The following is a 27,010-nucleotide window of genomic DNA, read 5'->3' as shown; positions in this document are numbered from 1 at the left end:
AAGAGAGACTGTCCAGGAGGTCGTTGCGGATGCGACTAACGACAGTGGCGGAGCAACATTAAAGAATGCAGGTGAAACAACGAGGAGCTGTGCCTTTTCTTTTCCCACACTTACAGCTCCTCCGCGGCCTCCGGCTTCAAGTGCTGATGCCGCAACACGTTCTGGTAGTACTCGTACTTGGCGGAGCTGCTGTCCCGCTTCAAGATGTCCATCACGGGTCCCATGCACATCTCGAAGTGGCGACGGTTGAGTTTCGCGGTGGTGACCGCGGTGACCGCCACGACGTCCGCCACGGTGCGGTGGTTGTTCAGGAACTCTAACTCGCCGACGTGGTCGCCGCTGGAGAACTCGCACACCTTCGTCTCCTTGCCCTCTGTATCACGTCCAATCACCTCGACGGTGCCCTCAATAATGATATACAGCCACTCGCCCTCCTCGTCGTAGTGGATGATGTAATCGCCTGGGTTGAACTCGTTGCTCGTCAAGGCATCCGCGATCTGCGTGCGCTCGTAGTCGTCCAGGCTCTGGAGAAACGGTACCTTCGCCAGCATCGACACATAGGTTTCGCGGCGGCGGATGCACGACCCCATCACCAGGTTGCGGTACGTGTCGCGGTCCAGCACCCACGCCACCAGCTTCGGCGTCGACACCTTCACCGTCGCTACGGCGGGTGTGTCGTAGAGCAGCTCCACCTCGCCCACCGCCATGCCCTCCACCTTGATGAACACCTTTTGCCCCTCCTTGATCACGTCTGCCTGGCCACTCTGGAAGACGTAGAGCTTGTTGCAGTTCTTCTGGCCAAACTCGATGATGCACTCATCCTTCACGAACTCCTCGCGGTACATCGCGGTGGCCACCGTCAGGATGTCCTTGCTGGACAGGAAACTGAAAAGCATGTTGTGGCGCAGCAGTTCGCAAATCAGCTCCGTCTCCTCGGCGCTCTTCTCGTGCACCGGCGCCACAAAGTTCTTCGCGTCCTCGGGGTCGATGCCCTCCACACGCACCGTCTGCCGCCGTGCCCGCCCACCGCCGAGGATGGTGAGGTCCGCGCTCAGCTGCGTCGGCACCCACGTCGGGCCCTCGCCGAACGCAGCGTCCGCCGCCTCGCCCGTTGCCTGCTCCTCGTTCCACAAGTTCCGCGTGTTCTCCTCGCACTGCTTCGTGATCTTGTTGCGCAGCTCAAAGTCGATGCGGGTGTCGTTGATGACGATGCGGCACATGCGCTTGTTCACCTGCGCCAGCGACAGCAGCTTGCGGCCGGCGTAGTTGGAGATGGGGTTGCTGCTGAGGTCGAGGGCGTTTACCTTTGGATGCACCTTCAGCACCTCGACTAGGCGGTCGATCACGACGTTGCCCTTCACCGTCTCCTCGTTGAGGTCCGAGTTGTACAGCTTCTGGTCCGCCGCGTTGAGGAAGCGGAACTGGCTCAGGTGCTCGATGACGTCGAGGACGGCCAGCAGGCCGCGGTTGCCGACGTAGTTGTTTCTGAGATCGATCTCATCGATGTCGTCGAAGGTTTGGTGGCCCTGGAAGAAGGCGACGAGCTGAGGGTTGGGCGACTTGACGCCCTCCAGCTTGCAGGCCTGCAGAAAGAAAGACACCGGCGTGTCTTCGGCGGACATCCCTGTGTGTTTGTGATGGAGCGGAAAAGAAAAAACGCTGGAGTGTGTGTGTTGAGGGGTGGAGGGGGCGGTGCTGAAGAGGGCGAGCAAAATTAAGTGAGAGCGTCCTGAGACAGAGCAGCGGATGCTTCTTCCTTTGGGGGTTCTACAAGTGCGTTGTTTCGGAAAATATAAATATAGAACCAAACCACAAGAAAAGGAGCGGAGACAGCGCTGCACGATCGCCCGTACGAACTCGCTCTTCTCTTTCGTATGCGAGTGTGTGTGTGTGTGTACTTTTCGAAGCCAAAAGGCGCGTCTTTTGTGGGTGTTTGTTTGTTGGTTCACGATGTGCGTGAGTGGGTGAATGGGTGGGTGTGATGGCGCGTGCAACCGAGCTGGAGAGACGTGATAATACGTTCAAATCGGCGAGCGGCTACGAGGACTAACGAAAGGTATTAAATTTCAGAGAGGCGGCGGAAAGGGACAAAACAAAGGAGGTTGCAAGAGGTAACGAGCGAAGCGGAAAGGACAGATCAGAGAATTCTCGCTGGTATCTGTCCAGGCACCAAAGTCGGATTCCTGACGCTGAATTGCGTGTGGGCGAAAGGATAGGAAGGGAACGTATTCACCGTCCGTCACTGCGCCACTTCAATGGTTTCAAAGGGACCTCTGCGAGGTACGTTCACTGGGTGCGTGTGTGCGCGTGTGTGTTCGTTAGCAACCCGAGTAAACTTTGTCTTTTCTTCTCTCCTCTATATTTTTTTGGTATTGCATTGAATGCCTCTCTTCGCCAAACGGAAGGACGAAGACGCACTCTCATCTCGCTCTTCCGTACGACGGAACGCATACGACTGGAGTTTGCCGGCAAACGAGGCGGGGGGGAGGGGGGAGTAAACCGCCGTCTCGGTCAGTAGTGGAACTGCGAGACGTCGTACGCGTAAACCCCATGCGCGTCCCTCAGCAGCCATCGCTTCTCAAACACCGCGAGTGTGCTCCGCGACGCTTTGGCGGGTCGCTGCTGGGCGGCGTCGAGCAGCGCGCCCTCCAGCACCATCGTAGCTGTGTACCGCTGACCCGAGAAAAGCTGCGGCGGCGGCAGCGGCGGCGAAGAGGGGGAAGACGGCGACACGCCGTGACCGCCCGTGAGAAGCTCGCGGCGCAGCTTCTTCGAGGACGGCGGAGAGGTCGGGGGGACCCCGCCCCCGTCACCGTTGCGACGGCGATGCTCGTCTCCCTCGTCGCCCCCGACGGCTCGCCCACCGGACGCGGCGTAAAACGTGAACTCGCTCTGCAGCAGCAGCATCTCCAAGTCGTCGGCGTGAATGGCGATGTCCATCTTGTCTCGCAACTCGTGCAGCGTGAACGTGGGCTCGGCCTGCGGCGTGCGCGAGGCGCGGCGGCGCGGTGCCACGTCGTCCAGCGCACGCAGCAGCGCACGCCGCCAATACGACAGAAGCAGCGACTGACCGTGCGGAGAGAACGGGCGGCTGATCGCACCGCCAGCGCGGCCGCAGCACCGCGGCTGTCCGCATTGACGCTGCCGCTCGCGGGTCATCCAGTAGGCGGTGTCCAGCAAAAAGGTCGCCACCCGTCGGCGCTGGAAGAGCGGCAGCGTGACGATGCAGGAGAGGGTGTGGTCGGGGTGGTGCTTCAGTCGGCTGAAGTAGCCCATCACGGCATCGCCATCCCAGTCCTCCTTGTCGAAGTCCGCAGCTGCACGGCTGAACTCCTCGGCCGTCACGCCGCTGTCTTCGTAAAATGGGAGAGAGGCGCGCGGTGTCGTCACCACGACGTACTCGTAGAGGTCCACGTCGTTGGCCAGCAGCTTGCTCTCGATAAAGTGCTTCCCCAGCAAGGAAAGACAGCGGCAGTAGTGCAGGTCCATCGCGCCATCAATCAAGAAGGCCTTGTAGCCACGGTCCTCGTCGTGGTAAAAGAGTCGACCGGGCGGGCCGCGCAGGAGGCAGTACTGGCCCTCCAGGTGCACGTAGTACTGCTCACGGGTGAAGAATGGGGAAAGACAGCGGTGACACCAGTAGGCGGAGTGGCACACATCCTCCTCTGGCAAGGCGAGGTACTGCAGGGCGGTGTAGGGTGAGAGAAACCACGGCTGAAAGGCGTAGCACAGGTAGACGACCTCGCAGACCGCCGTGTCCCGCTCCATCGCCGCCACCCACTCTTCCGCCACAGGGCGGCGCTGTGCGGAGACGAGGTGGTGGTTGTTCCGCGTCTCCGGTAGCGCGGAGGAAACAGCAGCGTCGTCGCATGTGTTCTGCCCGGTGACGTGCTGCTGCGGATCACCGCTACTTGGGGGAGCGGAGGAAGGCATCGATGCATCTTCTACGCACTGCAACGCCGACGCTTCGTACCAGCCATCAAAGCGGTAGTGGTAGCCGTCACTTGAGACGAAGCTGCTCGTGGACACACGGAGTACGTTGCGGCGGTGCATCGTGCCGCAGCCAATCGCACCGACGGCCACACCGTGCCACGCCGACGCGGCCGCCTTTTTGCGCTGACGCGCGAGTTCCGCGCCGAGGTCGATGTGGGTGCAGTGGACGTAGTGCAGGAGACGGTGGGGGTCCTCGGCGTGGCGTCGCACGGCTACGACGACCACTGTCACGGTGATCGCTGCATCCTCGCTGCTGCTGGAGGTGGGGGTAGGTGACACCCGCGAGGAGGAAGGAGAGGAGCCGGTGCGGTCAGTTAAATGCAGGCGGCACACCTGGCCAGGCTCCATGTGCGGAGGTGCTGAGCAGAGTTTTGCTGGTGCGATGCTGTTTATGCTTAAGCCTCTCGGTGATGGAGGTGGAGGTGGGTGCGTGTGCTGGGAGCACTTCGTAAACGCAAAGGGAGAGAAAGACGTGCCGTCGGTGTGGTCACAAACGGCAAAGGAGAAATTTAAAAAAAGAATTTGTGTGAGGTGAGGAGTCGTACGGAGCCGCGTCCGGAACGACGTTGCATCGCAGTCAATGAACTCCCTACACCACGAGTTTGACGGCTCGCTTCAAACCGTAAAAAATAGTTCGCAGTTTCTTTATTATTCTATTATTTTGTTGTTGATGCGGATGTGTGTAGAATCGAGCAGGATACGGCAGACGGTGGACGGCGACAACATGACCTGTCATGTGGTGCGCAACTGGACACCTGACTCCCCACCACCTCTCGTCAAAACTTCTCTATGATGAGGTGCCCACGTACTCCCTCCAGCGCTGCACCTCCCTCCCAAATTCAGGGTCGCACTCGCTGCCGCTCCGCACGCAGATGTCCTGGCACGCCTTCAACAAAGCACGCGCCAGCTTCACATGTCCCAGCCCTGACGCGACTACCGCCTTCTCGAACAGCGTGCGTGCGTAAAGGGGGTGCGCCGACCCAAGATAGCGCTCACGAGTAGCGGCCACCGCGTCGTATATCTTCAGCGCGTCCGCTGCCTTGCCTTCTATGAAGTGGTAGACCTGTGCGATGTGCTCCAATGTGAGCGCCACCTTCAACTCGTCCACGCCACCGCTTAACGTGCCGTCTTCGATTTCCTTCCCCTGTTGGCCCGCCCTGCAACGCCGCCCGTGCACGCGTATCGCCATCGACTGCTGCCATGCCTCGAGGGCCGCTACGTAGTCCTTTAGGTAGTAGTGACACACGCCACAGCTATGGTGTACGTCCGCCAGCATACTCCGGCCACTGCCCAGCGTATGGCTCAGCTTGTCTTTCGCATCGTACAGGTATTTGCGAAGCACCTCTGCCGCCACCGTCTGTCTCCGCCGCTCGTCGTCTTGCGTGCGCAGCGGAGAGGAACGTGCGGGAGACGGCGGCAGTGACGGCCACACACTAGACGGGTCGTTGGCTCGCTCCTGCAGGCGGGAGGCGGTAGGCGGACTCGTGTGGCGCAGCTGCTCTAGCTGAAGCACCGCCCTGTTGTAGGCAACACCGGCCAGGCCTTCGTCCAGGTCACGACCCCCCACCGCATCCCCCCTCATTGTTGTTTCTCTCCTGTCACCAGCACTGCTGCCTTCGCCGTTTGAAAGGTGGTCTCTCCAATAGCCTTCGCAGGTCGCGAGGAGTCGCTCCGCCTCCATGTAGTCGCCCGCGGCGGTGTAGATGGTGGAGAGAAGAAGAAGAGAGTTGCCAAACAGCTGATGATGTCGGCGCAGCATTGAATTATCGGCGTGTGGGCAGGCACGCGACGATGCAGGCGACGATGAAGCACCGCAGGCGGTACTCGCACACGCCTCCTTCAACTCCGCGCCGACAGACATGAAGGAGAGGGAGAGAAGGGCTTGCTCGGCGACATCTCGAGCCCGGTGGAGGTTGCCCTGCTGATAGAGCCGCGTGGCGTCCGCGAAGTGGGCGGTGGCGGTCGTCAAGGCCATGAAGCCGCGAGAGGGTAAGCAAAGGGGTGTGGAAATAACGGCAAAATGAAGAAGGAAAATATCGGTCTATATCGCGTGAGGTGGATGTGCGAGACGGAGGTGAAAACGCAAGGCAAAGACCGTCGTGAAGGTCTACGTGTGGACGCTTTGTTTGTATGTCGGTGCGTTTGAGTGGAAAGGCAGGACAGAAGACGAGAAGTTTTGCGCATCACAACAGTTGACGGAGGAGGGAGAGGGAGAACTGCCCACACGCCGGCCTCGCCTTCACAAAATAGAAAAGAGGGGAAAGGGAAACGTGCGTTGACCCTCTCGCTCACAACGGAAACGCATCGCATTCTCTCACGCCGCAGCATGCCGTCTTCGTCAACTCCCACTCCATGCATACGCGGAGCGCGGCACTTCGAATCACCAGCTTCCTTTTCATGTATTTTGGTTTGATTGGTTGTTTGCCTGCTTGCGCCGAATGTCTGTAGCGGAAAGATGTAGCTGGATCGAAGTAAATCGTTCTGTATGCAGTGTTTCTCCGCACCCGTGGCAACGACGTTGGACGAGGTACATCAGAGAACGCGCACGTGCAGTCAGCACACCCCCTTTCTCACAGACGCGAGAAGCACCAGAAGCTTGTGGAAAGGCAGCTCGCTAGCAAACAGCAGAGAGAAATGCATAGAAGAGAGAACCGCCGGCGACGTCAGCACTACTTCACACCATAAAAGCGGCAGCGGCAAATGAAAAACCATAGATATATATTCGCTAAAAGATAGAAGGATAGTTTGCGCATAAAAGAAAAGGAAAAAGCGCCGGTGGCGACCACCAACGCAGTTCATAGAACACCAGCAAAACAAAGATCTCTTTTTTTTTTTAGGAAGAACCTTGTTGGAGACTCTCCTCGGAGGCAGACAGGAGCCACGTCTACAACACACCACGTTGACCGTGATGGACACACAAACAAAAACAAAAGCAAAGGGGGGTCAGACCTGTAGTTCACACCACAGAAGTTGAATCGAAAGGAGAAAGAGACTCCTGCTGTGGTGGTGGTGACTGAGATCTACAACGGCAGGGAAGGTGGCTGCTCAACAGAATCAAGTGGAACAGGCAAAAGAACTATACAAACAAGCGCGGCACACAGATGTCAGGGAAGCGACGCGGCGAGCAAAGCACGAATAGGGAGCGGCGCTGAACGAAGAACACAGAGAAACACAAAACCGTAATCCATAGATAGAGAAGCAGTAAGAGAGAAATGTTCCACTTTTAAGGCTGGCCAGTCTTCTCTGACAAAAACCACCACCTCGAACATCAGATAGCCGCAAAGAGAACGGAAGCATAGAGAGAGAGTGAAAGCACTAGAGCAGAAGTGAGGTGCAATGACAGTAGAAGGAAAGGAAAACAAAAATAGAAGAGAGAAGGCAGCACTGGAAACAACATCGTGGAGCGAGGATATCAAAAGGCGTGTGGGAAAGGGAAACCAAACAAAGCCAAAAGATCGAGGGTGGCAGACGTATCTCGAATGATGCGTCGGTGAAGTTGACGGTAACACATTGGAAATGTCGCACTCTTAGGGAATTTTAAAAAAGGGGGAAAGAGAGAGGAAAAATTGTGTTCGTAAATAATTTCTAATACTTTTTCTCTCATAATGGAAAGTGAGTTGACAGCGCGGAAAAAAACAAAGGCAAAGGGGAGAAGAAACCAAAAGGCGTACAACACGTCTCTCCCCTTCCTTCGCTGTTCTCTGTAAACTCATCATTCCTGTCGAGTAGTAGCGGGTCCGCTGGAGAGGGAAAACAACGAAAACGAGGAAGAAAGACAACAACCGCCAGGCGTTATCTCGGATGGAAAACAAACAAAAAAAACCAGGCTTTTGAGAAAACAGAAGAGACAGAGAAAAAAAAAATTGTATTGCGTTCGAGCCTACGGTGATTGCAAAGGCATTCCAGAGCCGCAACGGTGGCGTACACCTCTCAAGGCCAGACGCGATTAGAATAGGCTGCGGTTATCGCCTTGATAGGTGTTGGGGAAAGAAGCAGAGGCAGGTCAATCCATTTTGCTTCCTTCATTGTGCCGCTGCATAGATATTAAGAGGGAAAAGATATCGAGAAAGACAAATCGATGGAAGGCAATTACAAAGAGAAAACTCTGGTAGTTCAAAGCAACAGAAAAACAAAGAGATACTTTTGGATAAAAAGAGAAGCGGAAGCCCTCGAAAGCGAAACGAGAAGCGCAACGCGCCCATCCGTTAAGCGACGCGCGCGGCGAGTCGACTTCTCCAGGGCATCGTGCCACACCAACGCGCTGCACGGGCACACACACGCAGGAAGGAGGGAAACTGCGTCGGCACGTTTTATTTGCTCACCGGTTTGATTGCTGCGGCAACGCGACGAGGACGAACGCTGCTGTGGAGGTAACGCCAGCGCGGGTGCTCGCGTGCAGGTGTTTGCCCGGTTCATGGACTTTGCATCCCACCAGCCGCGCCTTTCCCATACGATCCTCTTTTACTGTTTTTATGTGATTTGATTCTTCTCGTTTTCCCTTCTCCTTTCCCGGTCGTGGGTCCTACTTGGGCAGTAAACCCACCGCCTTCATCGCCTGCGCGTAGCGGTCGAGCGGCACAACCCACACCGCAAAGCCGCACTCCGCAGAGAAGTTGGTGCACGAGCCCGGCAGCACCCCCTTCCGAACCTGCATCGCAATTCGCTGATAACCCGCCAGCCCAGCCTCCGAGGAGGTCTCGTAGTAGTGCACAACGTCCAGTCCAGGGCCCTGCGGCGTCGCCCTTTTCGGCCACACATCCTCCGCGTTGGAGTACGGACGCGGGGTATTGCCCTCCGCGGCCAGGCGGCCTCCGCGGCGCAGGCGGGCGAAGTCGATGTTGTCGTAACTCAACACTCGCCGCTCCTCCGCCACGACCCGCTCGCGCACCTCCACGCAGCTCGCCTGCCACGGTGACTCGTGTAGCAGTTCGTTGTTCAGAATGCGCTCGCTGCCGCCGTGGCCCAGCGGGGTAGGGGGGAGCGACGTGGCCGTACTGCAGCGCGTGACCGTCTCGTAGAAGCGCTTGAACGTCGCTAAGCGCTGCTCCGACGGCGTCGGCGGCACGGTGGCGGGCGGCGGCGGCGGTGTGGTGGCTGATGTGCGGAGTCGCATCGCGCAGTACAGGTTAGTGCTGCTGTTGCGCATGTGCGAGGCTACCGCGGCCGCGGCCAGCGAGCAACGCCACGGCGCACACGAGAGCATCCTTCACCGTGGAGGAATGGGGGAAGGAAAGGTGCAGGCGTCAAAAAAGGCGAGCGGTTGACTACGCAGCGTCCTTTATCTGCTTCGCTTTCAAGTTGAACCTTGAGGGGGGGGGTCAGCACGCCAATGCACCGCTCGGTTAGGCTTTTCCTCTTTGTAGAAGGAGGAGAGGGAGGAAAGCGTACAGAAACGAAAAGCCACGTTGAGGACCCGCGTGTGCTGCTTCCTTGGGAGAACAAGCAGGAGAGGGGTATTAGCACTTCGCGTATTTCGTAACAGCTGAGTGTGTGTGTGTGTGTGTGAAGAAGAACAGGTAAGAAACAGGCGAGAAGTGAAGGCGAGACGAGAAGCGCGAGCAGCAGAACAGCTGATAGAGCAATCACCCCACTGGTTCCGCAGCGTTGCCCTCGGCACAATGATGCGTTGCGTGCCTCATAACACAAGTTTAGAAAAATAAAAACAGCGCTTGGATTCATGCGAGTGTGTTCTCACGAACATGCACATACGTGTGCACTTGCCTACACTCACTCTCTCGAGCTTTCACGTTTCCTCACTGAATTGATTACGACGCCGTTATGTATGCTGGCAATGAAAACGGAGAAAAAGGGCTGAAGCGGAGCAACAGCAACTAAAACGGAAGAAACGCTCGACTGCAAGAACTTGTCACTCGCCATGAGCGATGGACAGCTTCGCTAGAGCACAGAGAGGCGCCAGTACGCAAGAGTGAAAAACAGAAAAAAAGAGAAAAGAATTTAAATCACAAAACGTGGTAGTATCCGCAGTGTGTAGATGCAGCGAGCAGAGCACAAAACAAAACGCGGATGTCACGCACAACCCCGCTTCGTCAAACCGGTGAAGCAGACAGCATTAATGGGGAAAAAAAAAGACGCGGAATACTAGAGAAGGCAAAGAGACCCAGAATAGCGACGGCGAGGGAGCTGTCCAGACGGAGCACTCCATCTCCGGCGTCATTCGCCGCGTTTTTCTTTAGGCGCTTCTGCATGAGGGGGCGGGTGTGCGGCAAAACACTCACACAAACACACAGAGAAGAAGAAAGAAGACGAAATCTACAGCGCCAAGAAATGCAGCGATACAGCAAAGTGAAAAGGAAAGGGTCAAAAGTCTGCGCAGCACAACTATGGAAAAGGTGAGGAGGAAAAGAGAGCCAGAAACACCATCAAAAAGGCTTGCAAAACTCACAAAGAAAGAAAAGGGAGTGGAAAACGGAAACGGCAAAAAATAACCCGGTGAGGGAAAAAAAAATGAGAAGGAACGGTGTCATACGATGACACGAATTTTTTAATGTTTTTCGCTTTGCGTTCGAGAGTGCTAGCATCTGCGGAGGCGTTGACTCAAGTCGCGGGCAGCATGCGTCGGCGGCATTTCAGTTGTTGTGTCTTTTACGGGTTTCTTTATCTACGAAGGGGTACCTTGCGCGACGGTGGGTGCGCTTGCGCCGGCGATACATCAGCAGTTGACATTTATGCGAAGAGAAGTAGCGCTACAATATATATATATATATATATATATATTAAAAAATAAAGGAACAAATAACGCTGTTTTCATTATATAAAGGGAAACGAGCCACGCGGAACAACACGAAGAAGCAATACGCGGACAGGCGTGGAGTCCTGCAGTTTATTTTCTTTTCGTCCGATGCGCTGCGCTGCCACGAAAGACCATCGCACCTTCTCGTTGCATCTTCGTGTAATAAGTGCGTAGCGCACGCAATGAGTTTGCGTCTTGCGTGTGCGTGCGTGAATGAAGAAGCACAAAGAAAAGGGTTGGAGGTGCACGTTCTCCGGTACGTACGGAGATCGTGTGTGCGCCTCCGCCAACGCACACCTCCTATTAAGAAAGAAGAAACTAAGGATGCAGAGAAACGGATAGAAACATCCACAACGAACACTCCGCCTTGATGCGGGCAACGGAGGCGCCGATGCGTGCGCAGGAGAAACGATGAAAATCGGAAGCGCATGAGGTGTGCGCAGCGCACCTCGGAGAAAACGCACGCCGGTAATCCATCAAGAAACAAATAGAAGGGAACACAAGAACACGAAAGTCTCAGAAAGAAAGGAGAGAAGGGCGACGCAACGTGTATCGACGCATGCACAGCGGCCAATCAGGATAACATCCAAAGCGCAACGGAACTCACTGCCTCGAGCGGTGGAAAGTTACTAGCGAAAAGCAAACTGAAACGCTCCGAACAGCAAATACAATGAGGAGAGACCACTACTGGAGGAGACAGAAAGGAAAAGAAAACCGTAAAGAGAAAAAAGGCCGCACCTCCTCCCCCTAAATAAAAGAAGCGGTGAGGCAGCCCATCGCATTACGATGCGTCTTCTCAATCCTGGTTACTGTCCCGGAGATATGGAGTAGATGTACTCCACCATCGCTTTGTTGTAAGAGCTCAGCAGGTGATCCTGCAGCTGCACGCGCAGGTCAGTGCGGTCGGACAGGAAGCCAATGGAAGTGGACGGGTCATCGGTGCAGATGTACCTCCCGCGTGTGTGCCACAAGAAGTGGTAGCACCCAAACGGGTCCATCGCCTGCTTCGCGCGGTGCTCCGGTGCGACAAAGCGCTGAAAATCGACGTCGTGCAGCGTCAGCGCGGTATTCTCGTCCACGGCGCGAATGATGTTGTTGTCGAAGGGCTCACGGCTTGTGCGGAACAAGTCCCCCGCCCCGTCCTCTGCCACCGAGGCGGCCTCACCCTCCTCTGCACTCTTCGATTTCTTACTCTTCGAATCCGACACGTTTACGCTACGCATTCTGCGGGCGACGCTGCTGATGGAGAAGCCCTCTTTGCCGGTGCGGAGCTGCGGCGCAGAGACCCGCAGCGGCTCCTCGTGCCGGCCCACCCACATGACCACCGCCTCCCGCACCTCCACGGCGGAGGCCACGCGCTCGCCATGCCCCACGATGGACGCCGTCCCTACGGTGTTGCCAGACTCCAGCAGCGCGTCGATGTAGCTCATGCGGGGCACCATGTCGCTCCCGTTCACGAAGTGCTGGAAGTTCTTGTGCAGTTCGTGCTGGCTCAGCAGATCCGTCAGGGCGTGGTTCGCCACGAGCGGGGCACCGAAGGTAACACACATCAGCCGATCCTTTAAGTCGGCAGTGCTCTCCAGAAGAAGGGTGGCGGAGATCCACGAGGCGACCGCCCCGCCGATGCCGTGGCCGCACAGTACCACGTCCGAGCCTTCCTTCGCCGTCTTGTCCACCATCTCCGGCAGCTTGCGGAGCACGTCGCTCTCCGCGATGTACGCGAGCACCCCCTCCCGCACATTCAGCTTTGCCACGCACTCCGTCAATCGCGCCGCATGGGCCTCGTGAGAGGTCGAGACGACCTTCGCCACCGCGTTGCTCTTCTTCATGGCCGAACTCGTCCACGCCTCACACGCGGTCATGTGTGTGCCGAGCACCTGATGAATGGAGGAGCGGCTGCTCGCCCCGGAGTTGAAGGCGATAAAGCGCACGTGACCAGGGGCGTCGAATACGCTGAAGACCTCGCTGACCTGCACGGGACGCAGCAGCTGGGCGTAGGGTGGCGTGTCCATCATGGCCAGGGAAATGTTCGGCATGGCCGACGCCTCGGCCGCAATCGCGCACGCCACGAGCGAGAGCAGCACCTTCCGCGACGACCAGCTGTCCCCCTGCAGGTTGGCAAAGAGGTAACTATCGCTCTCGTTGGGCAGCGCGGCGTCAAAGATCGCGTCCTCCTCCGCGGTGGTGCGGGCCGCCGAGACGGAGTCGTACTCCAACCGCACCGCGTTCTCCACCGCCTCGGTGATCACAGCGGCAGATTTGTCGCCCGACGAGGCGGCCATGTCCGTCCGATCCGCCACCTCGACGTGACGCAGCTGGTGCGCGGCGAGCGTCACGGTGACAACCTTGCACTTGGCACAGACGAGGTCGTACGAGATGGGGTTCGAGCAGGAGGGGTTGATGCACCGCCGCGGCGCGTCCATCTCACAGCTCAGAAGGTACAGGCCCCAACGAAAGGGGCGTGTGTCGAGCGGGTGCGCGTGGGGGTGCACGTCGGCCGCCGCCTCGTTGCTGCCGTCTTCGCTGTCGCCCTGCGTGTTGAGCTTCGCGCCGGCGTTCAACGTTTCGTAGGAGCTGTTGGCGAGCTGCGTCACGTAGACGAGCGCGTGGGGCACCGCGCACTCTTTGCAGGTGCGGGACATCTCGCCGCGAAGGAAGTCGTTCGTGCGTTCGAAGGGGGAGCACTTCGGGCACACCGCACGCCAGCACCGGCGGCAGTGTCGCCGACTCGACAGCGTCAGCAGGTAGCGGTGGCAGCGGAAGCAGCGCTGGCAGTTGCAGGCGATCTTCAGCAGATTGCAGGTTTGGCAGCGGCCGTCCGCGCTACCCTCGTACGACGAGACGTAGCGCGAGACGCCTTCCTTCTTCTCGTGCTCGGAGCTCTCACTGGAGACGGACTCGGCGACCTGGCCGGAGACAGGTGTTGTGGCGTCATTGTTGTGAGGTGCAGCGGAGGGGCTCGCTTCGTCGGCGACGTTGTCGCTGCTATGGTGCACCGAGGCGATGCCTCCGTCTTGCTGGCCCGCCGCCTCGTCACCGCCTTGTGGCGGTGGTGGTGGTTGGTCTGCCACGGGCGTGGATTCCTCTTGCTCCTCCTCAGCCTTTTTCTTCTCCTTCTTATCCTTGGTGAGACCGAAAAGACTCACCATCTTTCTTCTCTTAGGCAGATAACAAGGTAAGTGCGTTCAATACGTGGGTGGGTGTCACACCAGGCACGAGTACGCCGTGAATTACAATGAAAACAGTAGCAATGAGTTACGCCCCTCCCCCGATGCCGCCTTCTTGGTGTATCTACCTACGCCACAAGGAATAGAGCGTGCGAGAGAGAGAGAGGATGGGCGAGGAGGAGGAGACGACGAGCGCGAAAAGAAACAACAACGTTTCAGCAAAAAAACAAAAAAGGAAAGGAATATATGTGATACTTCTTTTGGTTTTCAATGAGGAAGCAGAAAAGAAGGGCCCCAAGCAAATAAAAGGCGGTGGTACGATGAGAACTGTGAATATGACGAGCACACGGAGCGGTCAAACGCAACGATGGATTTCTGCGGCACACGCCAAGATGGAGAAGTGGAGAGGGAAGATAGAGATATGAGAGGGAGAGGGAGAGAGGAAGCGAGCGCGACGACACATGAAAGCCGCCAGCCCATCAGTCCCGTTTCAGCGGAATCAATAGGCGCAGTTCGACCCTTTTTTCTCCTTCTCCACGGTGCTTCAGGTGAAGCAACGCGGAGCACGGCTTTGGGTTTAACTGGAGCCGATACGCGCGCTGTCCAGCAACTATTTTCTATTTGAAAAAGAAGCACAAGAACACAGTTGCCGCCGCGGATGACGACAAGAGAAACAAAGAGGGGAGGAAACAACGCACAATACATGGAGCCGCCATCCATTCTTTCTACCCCTCCTCCGCTCTCCAGTGCAGCAGCGTCGCAACAACGTTGTCGCGGTAGAATGCTTAGGACGACGGGTAGACGCAAAATTAAAACAGCAGAAACGTGACCTCCACAAGGCGCAGGAGAAAAGGTTGAGCAGGCAATAACAATGAAGCACCTCACAGTGTTCGGCACACATACCCACACCCGCGCCTCCTCGCTTGACTACTCGAGGTTGCGATAAAGGTGGATCATCAACCCGCGGTTGTACGCCGCGACGGAGTGATCGCGCAGCACCACTTTCTCGTCGCAGCCGTGCTTTAAGATGCCGAAGGCGGTCTCCGAGTCGGCCGTCGAGACGTAGCCGTAGCTGCCGAACTGCACAAAATGGTAGCGTCCAAAGCAGGTAAAGCGGCGGTGCATGCGACGCGTGGGGATGAAAACATCCGCCGTGACATCCGCCGAGGCGGCCGGTGGTGGTTGTGGCGTGTTGGGAACGGTGGCGCGAGCTGCCCCCTGCTCGGGTGGCGCTTCCCCCACGTATGCTTCCGCTGCCTCGACACCGCTGCTCCGCGCACGCTTCACGTGACTGGCGGTAAAAGAAGCCTGCCGTCGGTTGCAGCTACTCGTGAAGGCGCTCAGCGCCGCCTCCACATCCGCATCTCGCCGCACCGCCGCCCCACCGCTGTCGACTGCGCTCCCTGACAACGTGCGGCTCTCTACTAGGTCCTCTCCGCCCGCTGCCTTCTCCTCCTCGAGCAGGTCACGACTCGTCCGGATCGCCGTGTCCATGTAAGCCGCAATGCGGGCTTCTTCCTCGTCGTCGCTCGTCGTCGCATCGGTCACCCCGCCATCTGCCTCTGAAATAATCGTGCCTTCGCCGAGGCCGCCGGTAAGACCGACCGAGAGCGCCGCGGTCGTCCGCACCACGTTGGACAGCAGTCCAGGAAGGAAGTGACGCCTGTGGGCCTCCGTCGGCGGCTCACGCAGTGGGCCTTCGGCTTGTGCCGAAGACGAGCGAAACCGCACAAGACGTTCGACAGACGTGGGGCTGACACTCGCGTCGGTCTCGGACGACGACAACGCGTCGAATGGTGCTCGGCTATTGCTGCTGCTGCTGCTGCTATTGCTCTGGCGACTGCTCTGATCCGCGGTTTTCCTCCCTCGCCACCAATTATGCGCGGCAGCAAACACGGAAGTCAGCGACTGCGTCAGCCGCGACTGCGCATCCCAGGCGAGCTCATCCGTGCAGAACACCCGCGGCACGATGTCGCTGCGGTAGACGAAGTTGTGGAAGAGGTGCGACCACCCGCAGCCGTGCACGTGGTCTGCCAACTCGTAATTCCCCAGCAGCGGCGCACCGAACGTGACACACATCAAATTCGGTTCTGCGCGCGGGTCCGTCGGCACGAGCAGGGCCGCCGCCTTGTGCAGCAGCTGGAGACTCAGGTACTGCGCGATGGCCCCACCCATGGAATGCCCGCACAGCACCAACGTGTAGCCGCCGTGGCGCACGTCCTCCAGCAGCGATTCCACCGGCAGCCCCACCTCCTGCGCCTCACGCGCGAAGCCGCCGTGCACGTGGTAAGTCCACGTCTTGCGTACGCCGCCGCAGAGTGGGACGGGCTCCGAGGACGGCTGCGGGCCCGCTTGAAGGCCCTCGTGCAGCCTCGTATAGACCGACTCCGACACCCGCGAGAACTGCATGTCCACCCACAGCGTGCGCCAGTTGTGGGTGCCGGGGAAGGCGATGAACTTCACTCGGCCGGGGACCTCCAGCAGCGTGTAGCGCTCCCGCGACACCGTCACCTGCAGTGCACGCGCGTACGGGATGTCCGACAAGCCCAGCGTGATGTTCGGCGCTCCGACGTACTCGTAGGCGATGGCAGCAGCCACACTCGCGAGCAGAATTCGCTGTGCCGCCGTCGCCGTCGTCACTGCACGAAAGGCGAGCACCTCCTCGTAGTTGTGGAAGCAGCCCCGAAAGAGCCGCTCGACGCCTGCGACGGTCATCCCATTCACCACCATGGCCCGCAGGGAGAGTTGCTGCATGTCGAGCACGTTGATCATGTCCATCACCGCAGGCGAGACGCCGTTGGGCCGCACAACACGCGCCTCGTGCGGCTGCGTCGACACCGTCGGCAGCCCACACGCGGGGCAGGTGAGGCGTCGCGTGAAGGTGCAACACAACGGTGCGATGCACAGGCGGGGCATGTCCCCTGCGATGCGCAGGGCGTAGAGGCCCCACAGCAGCCCCGCCTCGTCCCGCTTCGATGCGTTCACCAGGGCCCAGGGGACAGAGCAGCGATCGCACACCACCATCGGTCGCCCTAGCATGTGCACGTAGTGCTTGTGACCCCAGCAGCTGGCGCAGACGGCGTGCCAGCAGCGGCGGCAGTGATGACGGTTTTTGAGGAACGAGGCTTGGCATACATAGCAGGTGCTGCAGCTGCACGCCTGCTTTGGTTGGAGGCACGTCGTGCACACCCGGCAGGCCTCGAGAGGGGGCGGGCGCACGACCGTCGGCGTCCAGCTCGGCGTCCGCAACTCGGATGGGGTGGAACAAGACGGTCCTTCTCTTGTGCTCCCCCGCTTTGTTTCGCTCGTCACTTCTAGCCACTGGGGTTGTGTGTGCGTGTAGACGCAGTCGCGCACTACTGCGAATTGGTCCCATTGCGGCTGTGGGGCGTGTGGTCGAGCTGGACGGCATGGGGCGCCTGGCGAGGGCGCCTGTGCATTGTCCATTGTTGACGAAGTCCTTCTTGCTGTTTGCGGTCTTCGCAGGTGTGTGCGTGTGTGTGATCAGAAACGGCGTCCCGTGAGTGCGATAGGCGTAGAAAACACGTCGCCTTCTACGCTCTCTGACGTACCTTCCAAAAGCTGTCACGCAGACAAAAGCAAAGAACAGAAAAGAAAATAGGCAAAGAAAGCTAAGGTTATTTGTGTAACTCTGTTGCATGGAAGAACCAACGGTGTAAACGGTCATCCGTCTCTGCACGAAGCATGTTTCCCGCCGCGCCAATACAAACGCGGTCGCCGTTCACAGCAGAGAAGCCGCACCGAATTCACCTCAAATCTAAAGGAAAAAAAATTCACATTCATGTCTGTCAGTTTTGATGGAGAAAGAACTGTATTCGAAATGGCAAACATACAACCGAAACAACGGCACGATCGGCGGGGGAGACAAAGCTGCCAAAAAAAAAAAACTTTACGAAAGCAACGTTGGGCAGCAAAACAGGAAAGCGAAGAACAAAAAGAAGTAGAACACATCCCACGCGCCTTCCACGATCGTTAAACCTCCAAACAGTTCTAGTAGCGTTCGCTCTCTTCTGCTCTTCCTAGAAACAGTGCTCACACGACGAAGAGAAGGCAGCGTCGACCTTCGCAGCGCGCACGTGTCCGCAGCAGAATGCTTAAAACAACCGCACAAGAAACTGTTGAGAACACAGAGCGCAGTGCTAGCAAATGTATTTTTAGGAGCTTCATTCGAACACACTTCGTGTACTTGTGAAGTTGAAAAATGTGATGGAGGCGTTAACAGCATCCGCCGTCGCGGCGCCGCGGTGTTGCGCTCTCCGCCTGCCCTACCACTCCCCCCTCACGCACAATCGCAGTGCTGTTCGTCTCCGCCAACTTCTGGGCCACCGTCTGAAAGGCCTCCTGCACCCCCTCCCCACTGCGGGCACTCGTCTCTACGTACAGCGCGTTCATCTCCGCAGCTCCCCGTTGCGCATCCGCAAGCGACACCTGCCGCTCACTCTCCAAATCCTTCTTGTTGCCCACGAGCACCACCAGCGTCTCGGGCGAGTTGACGTGCAGCTCACGCACCCAAAACTTCGCCTTTTCGAACGTGTCCGCCAGGTTGATCTCAAAGACCACCATCGCGGCAGCGGCACCGCGGTAGTACATCGAGGCGAGGCTCTTAAACCGCTCCTGACCGGCGGTGTCCCAGATGTCGAAGTACACGACGGTGTCCTCGCCGACGTTGCACGTGTAGCGAAAGAAGGAGGCGCCAACGGTACTGTTGATGCTCTCGCTGAAGGCGTTCTTCATGAGCCGCTGGACAACGGAGGACTTGCCCACGCCGCTTTCACCGAGTAACACGAGTTTGTACTTCTTCGCTGAGGCGGCAGCGGAAGAGCGACTAATGGAGGACATCGGAAGGCGATGATGGCGGTGAGGTGGGGAGAGAGATCGAAGTGAATGGATATGCACGTGGCTAAATAGCAGTAAAGAAAAAGAGTGAGGCAGCAGGAGATGTATCTGTAGGTGTGATTGTGCTTATCGAACGATGCGCCCTAACGGCAGCTCAGGCAACTACACGTTCTCCTTATAAAGCAAAATTGTATTGAAGAGCAGCAAAGAAGCCCTCAGAAACAAGAAGGGAAATAATAATGGCAGTGGTGACACTTGAATGAATGTTGAAGCGTGCGGTTTCTTCTCGTCGTCTTTCCTTTACCAGCTTTGCAGGCGGAGTGCGGCGATATGGGGGAGAAGGGAATAAAGATGGTGTGTGTGTGTGTGTGTAGTTCCTCACATCTCACGGCAGGGGAAAGAGGCGGCGTCTCCGTTTGATTTTCTTCCACTCCAAACTCGTCACGAAAACATTGCGGTGCACTTCGATCCTCCCGCGAGGGTGTCGAGATCCTTTTATTTTTTCTTTAAACGCGCCTGATCGTGCACGACGGCGCTGCGGCCTTCCGATGTGCCGTGCCTTCCCAAAAACCACGAAGCACATGAGCCGGCTTCTCGTACTATTTCTTTTGCTCTGAGGAACTCGTTAGAGGTAACTGTACTTACAAGACAACAGCAGCAGAAGAAGAATTAAAACTAGAAAGAGACGAGCAGAGCGCCGTGCCGCTGCTCCTCTGAGTGGATGTTTGCAAAGGGTGGGGAAGAGGCGCCGGCACAGGTGCCACAGAGAAAGAGAGGTTCGCAGAGGTGAGACGCTGGAGGGACCAGCGCGTGCTTCTCTGTGTGCAAGTGCGTCTTCTCCTTGTCTTTCCTCTCACCAACAGCTTCCAGCGATCGCACACCGCGACGCTACGGTGCCGCTCCACGCAAGGCAAACAACTTCTGCAGCGGCCTCGACGAAGGTTTCATCAGAACCGGTGTGGCACTGGCGGGGGAAGGAGACGAGAGGGTGTGTCGCTGCTGCAGAGCGGCGGCAAGCGGGGTGTTGAGGCGGAAGTCGTTCAAGGGCGGCACGGTGCTGTCTTCTGGAAGCCTGCCGCCCGCGCCCCGCGACGACAGCGGCGGGTGGAGCGAGGCGATTGCCTGCGAGCGTGGGGTAAACATGATGTTATAACTGTTGGACGTTGTAGAAGACGTGTTTCTGTCAAAGGAGGACGGCTGCAGTGTCGGTGCTGCATCGGCTGCTCTGCGATCGCGATCACCGCCACCACGCGACGACAGCACCATCGAGTCGCTCGGATCGACGTGTTGGCGCTTCGCAATGTTGGAGCTGGCGGACCACCCCAGCGGAGCAGGCGGCGGTGCGGCGGCAGCAGCTGCGAGCCCAGAAGTGTTCGTTGCCGTGGCTCCCTCCATCGCATGTCCATGACTGCCACGCGGTACTCCCCCCGCAGCGTGCACCAACGCACTGGGTGACGAGGAGGACAGCGGAGGCGTGCCGGCGTAGGCGCGATGCGGTGCGCCGTGCCGATGGCCGTGCGAGTGGGCAGAGGAGGCGACCGAAGGCGATCGAGACGGGTGCGACGGCCGCAGCTTCTCCGGCGATGCCGCACGCGTCAGATGCGCCCGCAGTCGCTGGCACTCGCCCTCCAGCGCGCGCATCTTCCGCGCCTCGACCGTGCGCTCCGCCACTTCCTGGTCGCGCTGACGGCGAAGTGCCTGGAATTGGCCGTGCAGCATCTCCAGCGCCTGCCGCATGCGGCGGTTGATCTGCTGATAGTGGCGCAGCTGCGTGCCGACCACGCGAGACGCCTGCTCCAGCGACGCGGTGCCGCTCTGCAGCAGCGGCTGCACCTCGGGTTGGTCGAGCACCATCGTCCGACAGGGCCGCCGGCACAGCGGACACGGTGCCGCCGTGGGCAGGCGAGACAGGCACCGCGAGCACAGGAAGTGTGAGCATGAGGTAACGCTGCCTCGCCGGTCGCAGTCGCTGAGGCAGAGGCCACAGATCGGCTGAAAAGACATGTCTAACCACAACAACAGGTGAAGAGAGGTTGTTGAAGAAAGTGTCGACGCGCCGTCCACGTGGACAGTACAAAGTAGGGAGAGAGAAAGAAGAGCACAGTGAACACGACGGTGATGCAGGTGTTTGCGAATACAACGTCATTTCCCCAGTAGAACTGCCGCTACAAGGAAGAGAAGAACATGTGTCCTTTTAGCAGTAGGAAAGCACCATGTGGAACCCATCAAAAACCTCGACTTCAAAACAAAATCTACAATCCGCGTGACCGTTATTATTTTTTCTTTCATCTTTGAAAGAGAATACAAGTAGATTATCCTCAGCCCACGGACTGATGCTTCGTTGCTCTTTTCTCCTTTCTTCATCTTTTTGGCAGTCAGAGACTCACGTCGCATCAACGACGGATAAAAAATCTATTGTACATAGTTGTTGGCGCCGTCACGGTGAGGCGGCAGGTTGGAGCAAAGAGCACGCACAGTACACGTACATCTCCCCAATGGCACGTACACAACAGGAAAAACACCAGCCGCAGCAAAGGGAGGTACGAGAATTGGAAATAGAAATAATAGCAAAAGAAGTAGCCTACTCAACAGCCTCACCTGCTTTGAGTGCGGCCTGCTGTCCGCCGGCAGGCGCAGCCGCCGCTGCCGTGGCTCGCTGCAGCTCCTGGTGCTGCTGGATGATTGTCTGGAAGTCCTCCAAGCAGTCGCAAATGACGTGCAATTGATGCAGCACGTTATTCTGCGGTGTTTCTACCTTGCCGCGGCCCGAGTACTCGCGTGTCCACGTCACGCAGCGGTCGTATAGGTTCGTAGTGGCCATGGTGACGTGACTCACGGTGCGCGTCGTCGAGCTCTTCTGCTTGATCTTGCGCTCCAACTCATCTTGCTTCGCCTTGATGGACTTCTGCAGTGTTTCGAACGTCATCTGCATCTCATTCAATCGATTTTGCAAGGCGATGTTCTCCGTGCTGCGGCGCTGACGGGCTAGGTTGAGCGAGCTGCGCGTGCGGAGGAGGTCCTCCTCGAGCTGCGTCTTGCGTGTCTGGAGCACCGTGGTGTTGTCCTTCAGCGTCATCCATCGCTTGATGATGTCGCGCGGCTCCTGGTATTCATCGCCGTCGTTGCGAGCGAGCACCTCCTCCATGAAGTTTTGGTACTTCACCACACATTCGTAGTGCGCCTTCATGTCGTCTCGCTTCGTCTCTAGCTCCCCCAGTCGCTTTGAGAGCAGCGCAATGTACTCCTCACGCTCCTTGCGCTGCTTCTCCTCGCTGGCAACTTTCTTCATGGCTCGATTGCGCTTGATTTCGTTTTCTTGAATAAACTTGTAGTACTGCACGAGGGTGTCCTGCAGCTCCGTACGGTCCACGGCAAGCTGCGCCTCGCTCTCCCTCACCTGTGCCATGCGGCGGTTGTACTCCTCTCGCTTCGACTCCAACTCACGTTGCACCTCGAACTCGGCCCGCCGCAGCTTCGTAGCCGCGGTGATGCTGTCTAGCGTGCTTGACATTTGCGCTGTAAATTCCCTGTAAGTGGAGGAGGAAGTTGAGCAGTGATGTGCGATGGATGCAGAGGCACAAGCTCGTCCTCCCTTGTTAGTACTCGCGTAGACGTGAGCTGCAGAGCTCCGTGATCGCTTCTGTCCGGTGCGGTTTGAACGTTTGCGTGCCAGAACGCGTGCAGCCGCACGTTAAAAAAAAGAGAGAAGAAAAAAAAGCGGTCACGCAACGCAGCGAGGGTGTGCAGGCGCTTTCAACGAAGGATGACGAAGAAGAGGGGGCGATGAATTCGTGCGGGTGGAAGCGCAGAGGACGGAAAGAGGAAGGCACAGCTTGCCTTTTTGTCAGCACACGTGGGAAGTTTTGGGCACCAAACGATGTGCCCGCCTCCGTGCAATGACGCCGAGACACGCCTCTTCTCATCGCCGAGGACGGTGGGAGGCAGTACTGTTTTTTCTTTTCCAGTTGGTAAGTCATTAATAAGCACACCAGCGCTCCAGTTACGTCGGAGCGGGTCCCTTACCTGTTCGTAGGAGACGATGAATTCAACGAGTGGCTTTTCCTTTTGTCTTCTCTATTATTTTCGATTACGCTGTGACGCCTCTATGGCTGCCTTGAAGGTAGTACACGATGCTTACGCGTCCCCCCACTGTGCGCGTGCTGCCGAGGTTGTGCTTATACGAAGAGAAAGGGGTTTTTTTTTTTAAGAAAGGCCCAAGAGGGACAGCCGGCCACCCGCCTCCTTTTCCTGCTTGTGTGTGACCGCTGTCACTGCGGCCGCATCCGTCAACCAACAACTCAAACAGGCCGCACCACTGCAACAACAGCAAAACAAAAAACCACCGCGCATGAAATTTAGTGCACCCGGCAACTCCAGTCGCACTCCACACACACTGATAATAATAAAACTCTCTGAAGTACGCAAAGCGCCTCGTCGCTACCGCACGCTGAACGCCATCACGAATGGTAGGAGGGGATCATGGTAATAGTGCCATCCTGCTCCAGCACCGCCACCAACGACCCCGTCGCGCACCCCTCCACGTTCACGAGCGCCACCGCCTCCATGGTGGCCACGCCCACCGGCAGCAGCGTCACGTTGCCGCCGTGTTGGCCGTAGCGGCACACAACGAGGTGATTCGTTTCCGTGTGCATCCACAGCCGACGGCGACTGCACGCAACGCGCGTCACGCGGCCGCCCACACCGCGGTACAGTCCAGTTGAAATCATCGCCACCACCTCCACACCGATAACAGGATTAATGCGGGCCAGCAGCACGCCCTCTAAACCTTTCGTGGCCAGGAAGAAGAGCGACGGCCCGAGACCGGAGGCGCGGGCCATGCAGTGCACCGGCGCAGGAATTGGCACGACGGTCGTCTGCAGCACACCAGCCGATGCCGCCGACGCGGTGCTCGAGAGGGCGGCACAGCGGACCAGTGCGAGGGAGGGGTGCTCGCACACCACGCAGATCATGAATAAATCATCATCGTCAAACAACACTTCGTAGAGGCCGCCGTCCACCGAGGGCACCACCACGGCAGCGCAGGCAAGCGGCGAGAACGGCGGCTGCCGCACGTTGAGGAGGTGCAGTCGGGTGTCTGACAGACTCGCACACGCCAGCATGCTGCCGTCGCGGTGGGAGAAGGCAGCGGAAGTCACCGTGAAGCCGTCACACGTTCGATAAAAGAGAGCGCGGGCAGAGCTGTCGAGCTGCGAGGACGCACCAAAGCTTCGCCCTGCGTGGCCCGGCCATCCGCTTTCCGCCCCGGTGGCGGTAGCGGCAGCGAGACTCCACAGCAGCACCCCGCCGCGGCAGCCCACGGCAAGCACATCTGTCGCGTACGGCTTCCAGTGCAGCCAGTTCACATCCTTCTGAAACGCGTGCGACAGCACACACGCAACCTTCTCTTCTGCAACGTCGTACAGCACTACACGCGCAGACCCGTCCGCCGCGCCTTCGTCGACTGCCACCGCCAGCCACAAATACAAAGGATGGAAGCTCAGCGCCGTTACCCGCTCCGGCCCGCCTCGGCAGGACTGTCGGGCGTCGAGCAGACACCACGTGTCGGGCAGCGCCGACGGGCAGAGCGTGCGCACGCTCGGGAAGACAAACGCGGCCACTTTTAAAGCGCAATGAAGAAGGTGCGGGACGATGTGGGGCATCGCAGAGAGCACCTCCTGCACCGCGTAAAGCCCGGTGGGTGGTCGCCGACGTCGCTGCGGCGGATGGGCCCGATGTGAGCGGCATCGCGAATTGTAACGGGCAGATCCCAGCAGCGACAGCGCCTTGGAGATCCAGGAGGATCGGATGCTGCCGCTGCTGCTTCCGTCGCTGCTTCGATGGAGAGAAGAGGAGGCGGGTGTCGAGCTGCTGCCGGTGCTCAAGTCGGCCGATGCGTCATTATCCCACGCGACAACGCCTTCATTGACGCACTGCAGCGGGCGGTACGTCGCCCCGCCCAATGCGGCGTAGGTGGCGGCACTGCGACTGCCGTAGAGCCGCCCCGCCTTCTCGCCTAAAAGGCGTGCATCGTCGATGAGTGCCTGCGGGTCCTCCGGCAGGATTTCGCGCAGCGGTTCGAACATGCTAATGAATCGGAGAAAGGGCTGAAATTACTGAAATAGAAGAAATAGAAATGTTGTGAGACACAATCTTTTCCCTTTTCAAAGTACGTGCGGCGGAACTGTGTGGCTGCTGCGTCGCTTGTTACCTGTCTTCCGTTAGCGCGCGCTTGATCATTCCAGACGTGGTCAATGAAAGGATAAAGAGACCAAAGAGGCGTCGACCTTGTGATGCGCTGCGTGTTGTTCTCTTTCTTCTTTTGTCTTTCTTCTTGTCGAGCGAAGAATGACGACAGCAGCCAGGTGAACCGTGCTGCCCCTTCGTGTTTTGGTGCAGGAGACAAAATCCACTTCTATATTAGTTTTTTTACTTTGTTTTTCTGTGATGATCGATTTCCTGTCGTCGTCAGGCCGGCCACGTAATCCGACCGCGCACCGCCCAACGCCACGTGCGATCGTGATGAACACGGGAGATAAAGAAAAACGGCAGCAGCGGAGAGAGAAGAGAGGGAAAGTACGTGGTGCAGCACGCGAGCAACGCCGTCGACCACGACGGGAAAGCAAGCAAGCTATTACTTTACCTTTTTTCGTTGTTGTCAGACATGGGCACATAGGTGAGGGAAGTCAGCACGCCAGTACGTACGCCGCATGCGCGCCATCACGGCTTGTGTGGGCTGCGCAGCCCACCGCGCCTTTGTCTTGTTTTTCAGCAGAACAACACCTTTTCCGTTGAATAGCTTCTATTGGCCGGTGATGCCGCCTTTCATTTTGGGAGATTATTTTCCTTTCTTACGCCTTCTACCATGCGCCGTGTGCGTACGAAAATGCGATGTGACGGCACTATTTTTTTAAACACAAAAAACCGTATTGGAAGTACTTTAAAAAAACACTGTTAACGCCAAAATGAGTAGCGGGCAGCCCCGCCCCCTCGACAGCCATCAAACCGGCCAATACGAGCAAGAGCAACTTCACCTCTCCCATACAAGAGAAGGCATCCAGCTGATCACGCACCGCATAAGACGCAACCAACGCCGCATCACTTTGATTTACCGCCGCCACCACCATTCTTCTTCCCGCCAGACGCAGCCTTGTTCTTGTTGCCGGCACCGCTGTTGCCGCCGCCCTTGCCTTTGCCTCCGCGGCTCGCACCGCCCTCGTCCATCTCCAGCAGCGCCGCCATCGCCGCCTCCCGCTCCTTTGCTGAGGCGTCGCCCGATGCGGCGCCGCCGCCGGTCTTTTTGGTGTTTCCCTTCTCTCCACCGCGCACGTTGCCCGACGACGATGACGCACCGGCATCGGCGGCGCCACCGGCGTTTACGTTTGCCTCTCCAGGGATGGTTTTGTGGATGAGGCGCTTCACGTCGTCCACGTACATGCCGGGGTTCGGCTGATGAAAGAACTTCTTCATGTGGTAGGCGTCCTCCTCGTCCACGTAGTACTTCTCCTCCACCCCCGCACACCGGAATCCAAGCGTGTCTTGATACAGGTGGAGCGCCGCGTCGTTGGTCTTGCGCACGTGCAGGGAGCAGTAATGGGCATTATACTCGGTGTCCATCTCCTTCATGGTCGCACGCATCACACGCGACGCAATGCCCAGCTTGCGGTGCGACCGCAGCACCGCCAGCGAGGTAATGTGGCCGTGCTTCTTATCCTTCTCCTCCTCATCATCCATCTTCCCCAGCACGTAGCCAACCGTATTGCGGTTGTAGTCCTGCTGCACGTACAGCAGCTGTGGCCACGACAGCAGGTGATAGTAGTAATAGCGGAGGTTGTAGTTCTCTGGAAGGCAGCGCAGGTTGTTGTGCTGCATCTCGTACATGTCCTCCATCGTAGCGCGCCGGAGCTGCATGGGGTCGACTGCGTAAGAGCGTGAAGGGAGATAATACGAAAAGAAAGAAAAAGGTTAAACTAATTCGCTCGGTGTGGGCGTGAAGGCCTTTCTTTGATGAACCTCGATTGGGGAAGAAAAAGTCGCGAGAATCGCGGTGACACCGCATGCGCAGCGCATCGGAAAACGCAGTAGGAGAGGCGATTGGGAGAGAAAAAGGAAACCGATGACTGTTGAGCTGCGCTGAGAAGGCAGCGTTGACGACGGTGAGAAGACGAAGGAGACCGCTGTCAAAGCTCCTCAGATCACTACGACGGGCGCGACAAAAAAAAAGAAGTGCACTGCGGGACTGTCA

At 57.9% G+C, this 27,010-nt stretch overlaps 11 protein-coding genes across 16 annotated transcripts; all 11 read right to left on the bottom strand.

Moving 5' to 3' along the window:
- Nucleotides 1-110: 110 nt before the first annotated feature.
- Nucleotides 111-2,069, bottom strand: ABB37_07846 (putative protein kinase A regulatory subunit; the record flags this gene model as incomplete). Of its 3 annotated transcripts, none has more annotated exons than XM_015806632.1 (1): nt 111-2,069. In XM_015806632.1, the coding sequence occupies exon 1, from the start codon at nt 1,620-1,622 to the stop codon at nt 111-113; it is 1,512 nt and encodes a 503-aa protein (XP_015654996.1). In that variant the 5' UTR covers nt 1,623-2,069. The 3 variants fall into 3 exon arrangements, with proteins under 3 accessions (XP_015654996.1, XP_015654997.1, XP_015654998.1); XM_015806633.1 differs by having other exon boundaries at nt 111-2,048; XM_015806634.1 differs by having other exon boundaries at nt 111-2,039.
- Nucleotides 2,070-2,511: 442 nt separating this feature from the next.
- ABB37_07845 (putative Moz/SAS family acetyltransferase) lies at nt 2,512-4,439 on the bottom strand (the record flags this gene model as incomplete). Its single annotated transcript, XM_015806631.1, has 1 exon — nt 2,512-4,439. Exon 1 carries the CDS (start codon nt 4,339-4,341, stop codon nt 2,512-2,514), a length of 1,830 nt encoding a protein of 609 aa, XP_015654995.1. The 5' UTR covers nt 4,342-4,439.
- Nucleotides 4,440-4,780: 341 nt separating this feature from the next.
- ABB37_07844 (hypothetical protein) lies at nt 4,781-6,115 on the bottom strand (the record flags this gene model as incomplete). Of its 2 annotated transcripts, none has more annotated exons than XM_015806629.1 (1): nt 4,781-6,115. In XM_015806629.1, exon 1 carries the CDS (start codon nt 5,966-5,968, stop codon nt 4,781-4,783), a length of 1,188 nt encoding a protein of 395 aa, XP_015654993.1. In that variant the 5' UTR covers nt 5,969-6,115. The 2 variants fall into 2 exon arrangements, with proteins under 2 accessions (XP_015654993.1, XP_015654994.1); XM_015806630.1 differs by having other exon boundaries at nt 4,781-6,102.
- A 2,400-nt stretch (nt 6,116-8,515) lies between these two features.
- Nucleotides 8,516-9,477, bottom strand: ABB37_07843 (hypothetical protein; the record flags this gene model as incomplete). Its single annotated transcript, XM_015806628.1, has 1 exon — nt 8,516-9,477. The coding sequence occupies exon 1, from the start codon at nt 9,137-9,139 to the stop codon at nt 8,516-8,518; it is 624 nt and encodes a 207-aa protein (XP_015654992.1). The 5' UTR covers nt 9,140-9,477.
- Nucleotides 9,478-11,550: 2,073 nt separating this feature from the next.
- Nucleotides 11,551-14,288, bottom strand: ABB37_07842 (hypothetical protein; the record flags this gene model as incomplete). The annotated part of the gene is made up of 1 exon (XM_015806627.1): nt 11,551-14,288. The coding sequence occupies exon 1, from the start codon at nt 13,891-13,893 to the stop codon at nt 11,551-11,553; it is 2,343 nt and encodes a 780-aa protein (XP_015654991.1). The 5' UTR covers nt 13,894-14,288.
- A 550-nt stretch (nt 14,289-14,838) lies between these two features.
- Nucleotides 14,839-17,495, bottom strand: ABB37_07841 (putative Class 3 lipase; the record flags this gene model as incomplete). Its single annotated transcript, XM_015806626.1, has 1 exon — nt 14,839-17,495. The coding sequence occupies exon 1, from the start codon at nt 17,356-17,358 to the stop codon at nt 14,839-14,841; it is 2,520 nt and encodes an 839-aa protein (XP_015654990.1). The 5' UTR covers nt 17,359-17,495.
- Nucleotides 17,496-18,147: 652 nt separating this feature from the next.
- ABB37_07840 (putative small Rab GTP binding protein) lies at nt 18,148-19,077 on the bottom strand (the record flags this gene model as incomplete). Its single annotated transcript, XM_015806625.1, has 1 exon — nt 18,148-19,077. The coding sequence occupies exon 1, from the start codon at nt 18,769-18,771 to the stop codon at nt 18,148-18,150; it is 624 nt and encodes a 207-aa protein (XP_015654989.1). The 5' UTR covers nt 18,772-19,077.
- A 579-nt stretch (nt 19,078-19,656) lies between these two features.
- ABB37_07839 (hypothetical protein) lies at nt 19,657-20,776 on the bottom strand (the record flags this gene model as incomplete). Its single annotated transcript, XM_015806624.1, has 1 exon — nt 19,657-20,776. Exon 1 carries the CDS (start codon nt 20,620-20,622, stop codon nt 19,657-19,659), a length of 966 nt encoding a protein of 321 aa, XP_015654988.1. The 5' UTR covers nt 20,623-20,776.
- A 573-nt stretch (nt 20,777-21,349) lies between these two features.
- ABB37_07838 (hypothetical protein) lies at nt 21,350-22,520 on the bottom strand (the record flags this gene model as incomplete). 2 transcript variants are annotated; one of them, XM_015806622.1, is made up of 1 exon in its annotated part: nt 21,350-22,520. In XM_015806622.1, the coding sequence occupies exon 1, from the start codon at nt 22,277-22,279 to the stop codon at nt 21,350-21,352; it is 930 nt and encodes a 309-aa protein (XP_015654986.1). In that variant the 5' UTR covers nt 22,280-22,520. The 2 variants fall into 2 exon arrangements, with proteins under 2 accessions (XP_015654986.1, XP_015654987.1); XM_015806623.1 differs by having other exon boundaries at nt 21,350-22,410.
- Nucleotides 22,521-23,225: 705 nt separating this feature from the next.
- On the bottom strand, nt 23,226-24,851 carry ABB37_07837 (hypothetical protein; the record flags this gene model as incomplete). Its single annotated transcript, XM_015806621.1, has 1 exon — nt 23,226-24,851. The coding sequence occupies one exon, from the start codon at nt 24,849-24,851 to the stop codon at nt 23,226-23,228; it is 1,626 nt and encodes a 541-aa protein (XP_015654985.1).
- A 1,012-nt stretch (nt 24,852-25,863) lies between these two features.
- On the bottom strand, nt 25,864-26,780 carry ABB37_07836 (putative N-acetyltransferase subunit ARD1; the record flags this gene model as incomplete). 2 transcript variants are annotated; one of them, XM_015806619.1, is made up of 1 exon in its annotated part: nt 25,864-26,780. In XM_015806619.1, the coding sequence occupies exon 1, from the start codon at nt 26,674-26,676 to the stop codon at nt 25,864-25,866; it is 813 nt and encodes a 270-aa protein (XP_015654983.1). In that variant the 5' UTR covers nt 26,677-26,780. The 2 variants fall into 2 exon arrangements, with proteins under 2 accessions (XP_015654983.1, XP_015654984.1); XM_015806620.1 differs by having other exon boundaries at nt 25,864-26,769.
- Nucleotides 26,781-27,010: the final 230 nt, after the last annotated feature.

The sequence above is a fragment of the Leptomonas pyrrhocoris genome (assembly GCF_001293395.1).
Source record: "Leptomonas pyrrhocoris isolate H10 chromosome Unknown, whole genome shotgun sequence".
Taxonomy (NCBI): domain Eukaryota; phylum Euglenozoa; class Kinetoplastea; order Trypanosomatida; family Trypanosomatidae; genus Leptomonas; species Leptomonas pyrrhocoris.
Note: the sequence above shows the minus strand (reverse complement) of the source record. Positions and strands in the feature narration are given on the sequence as shown.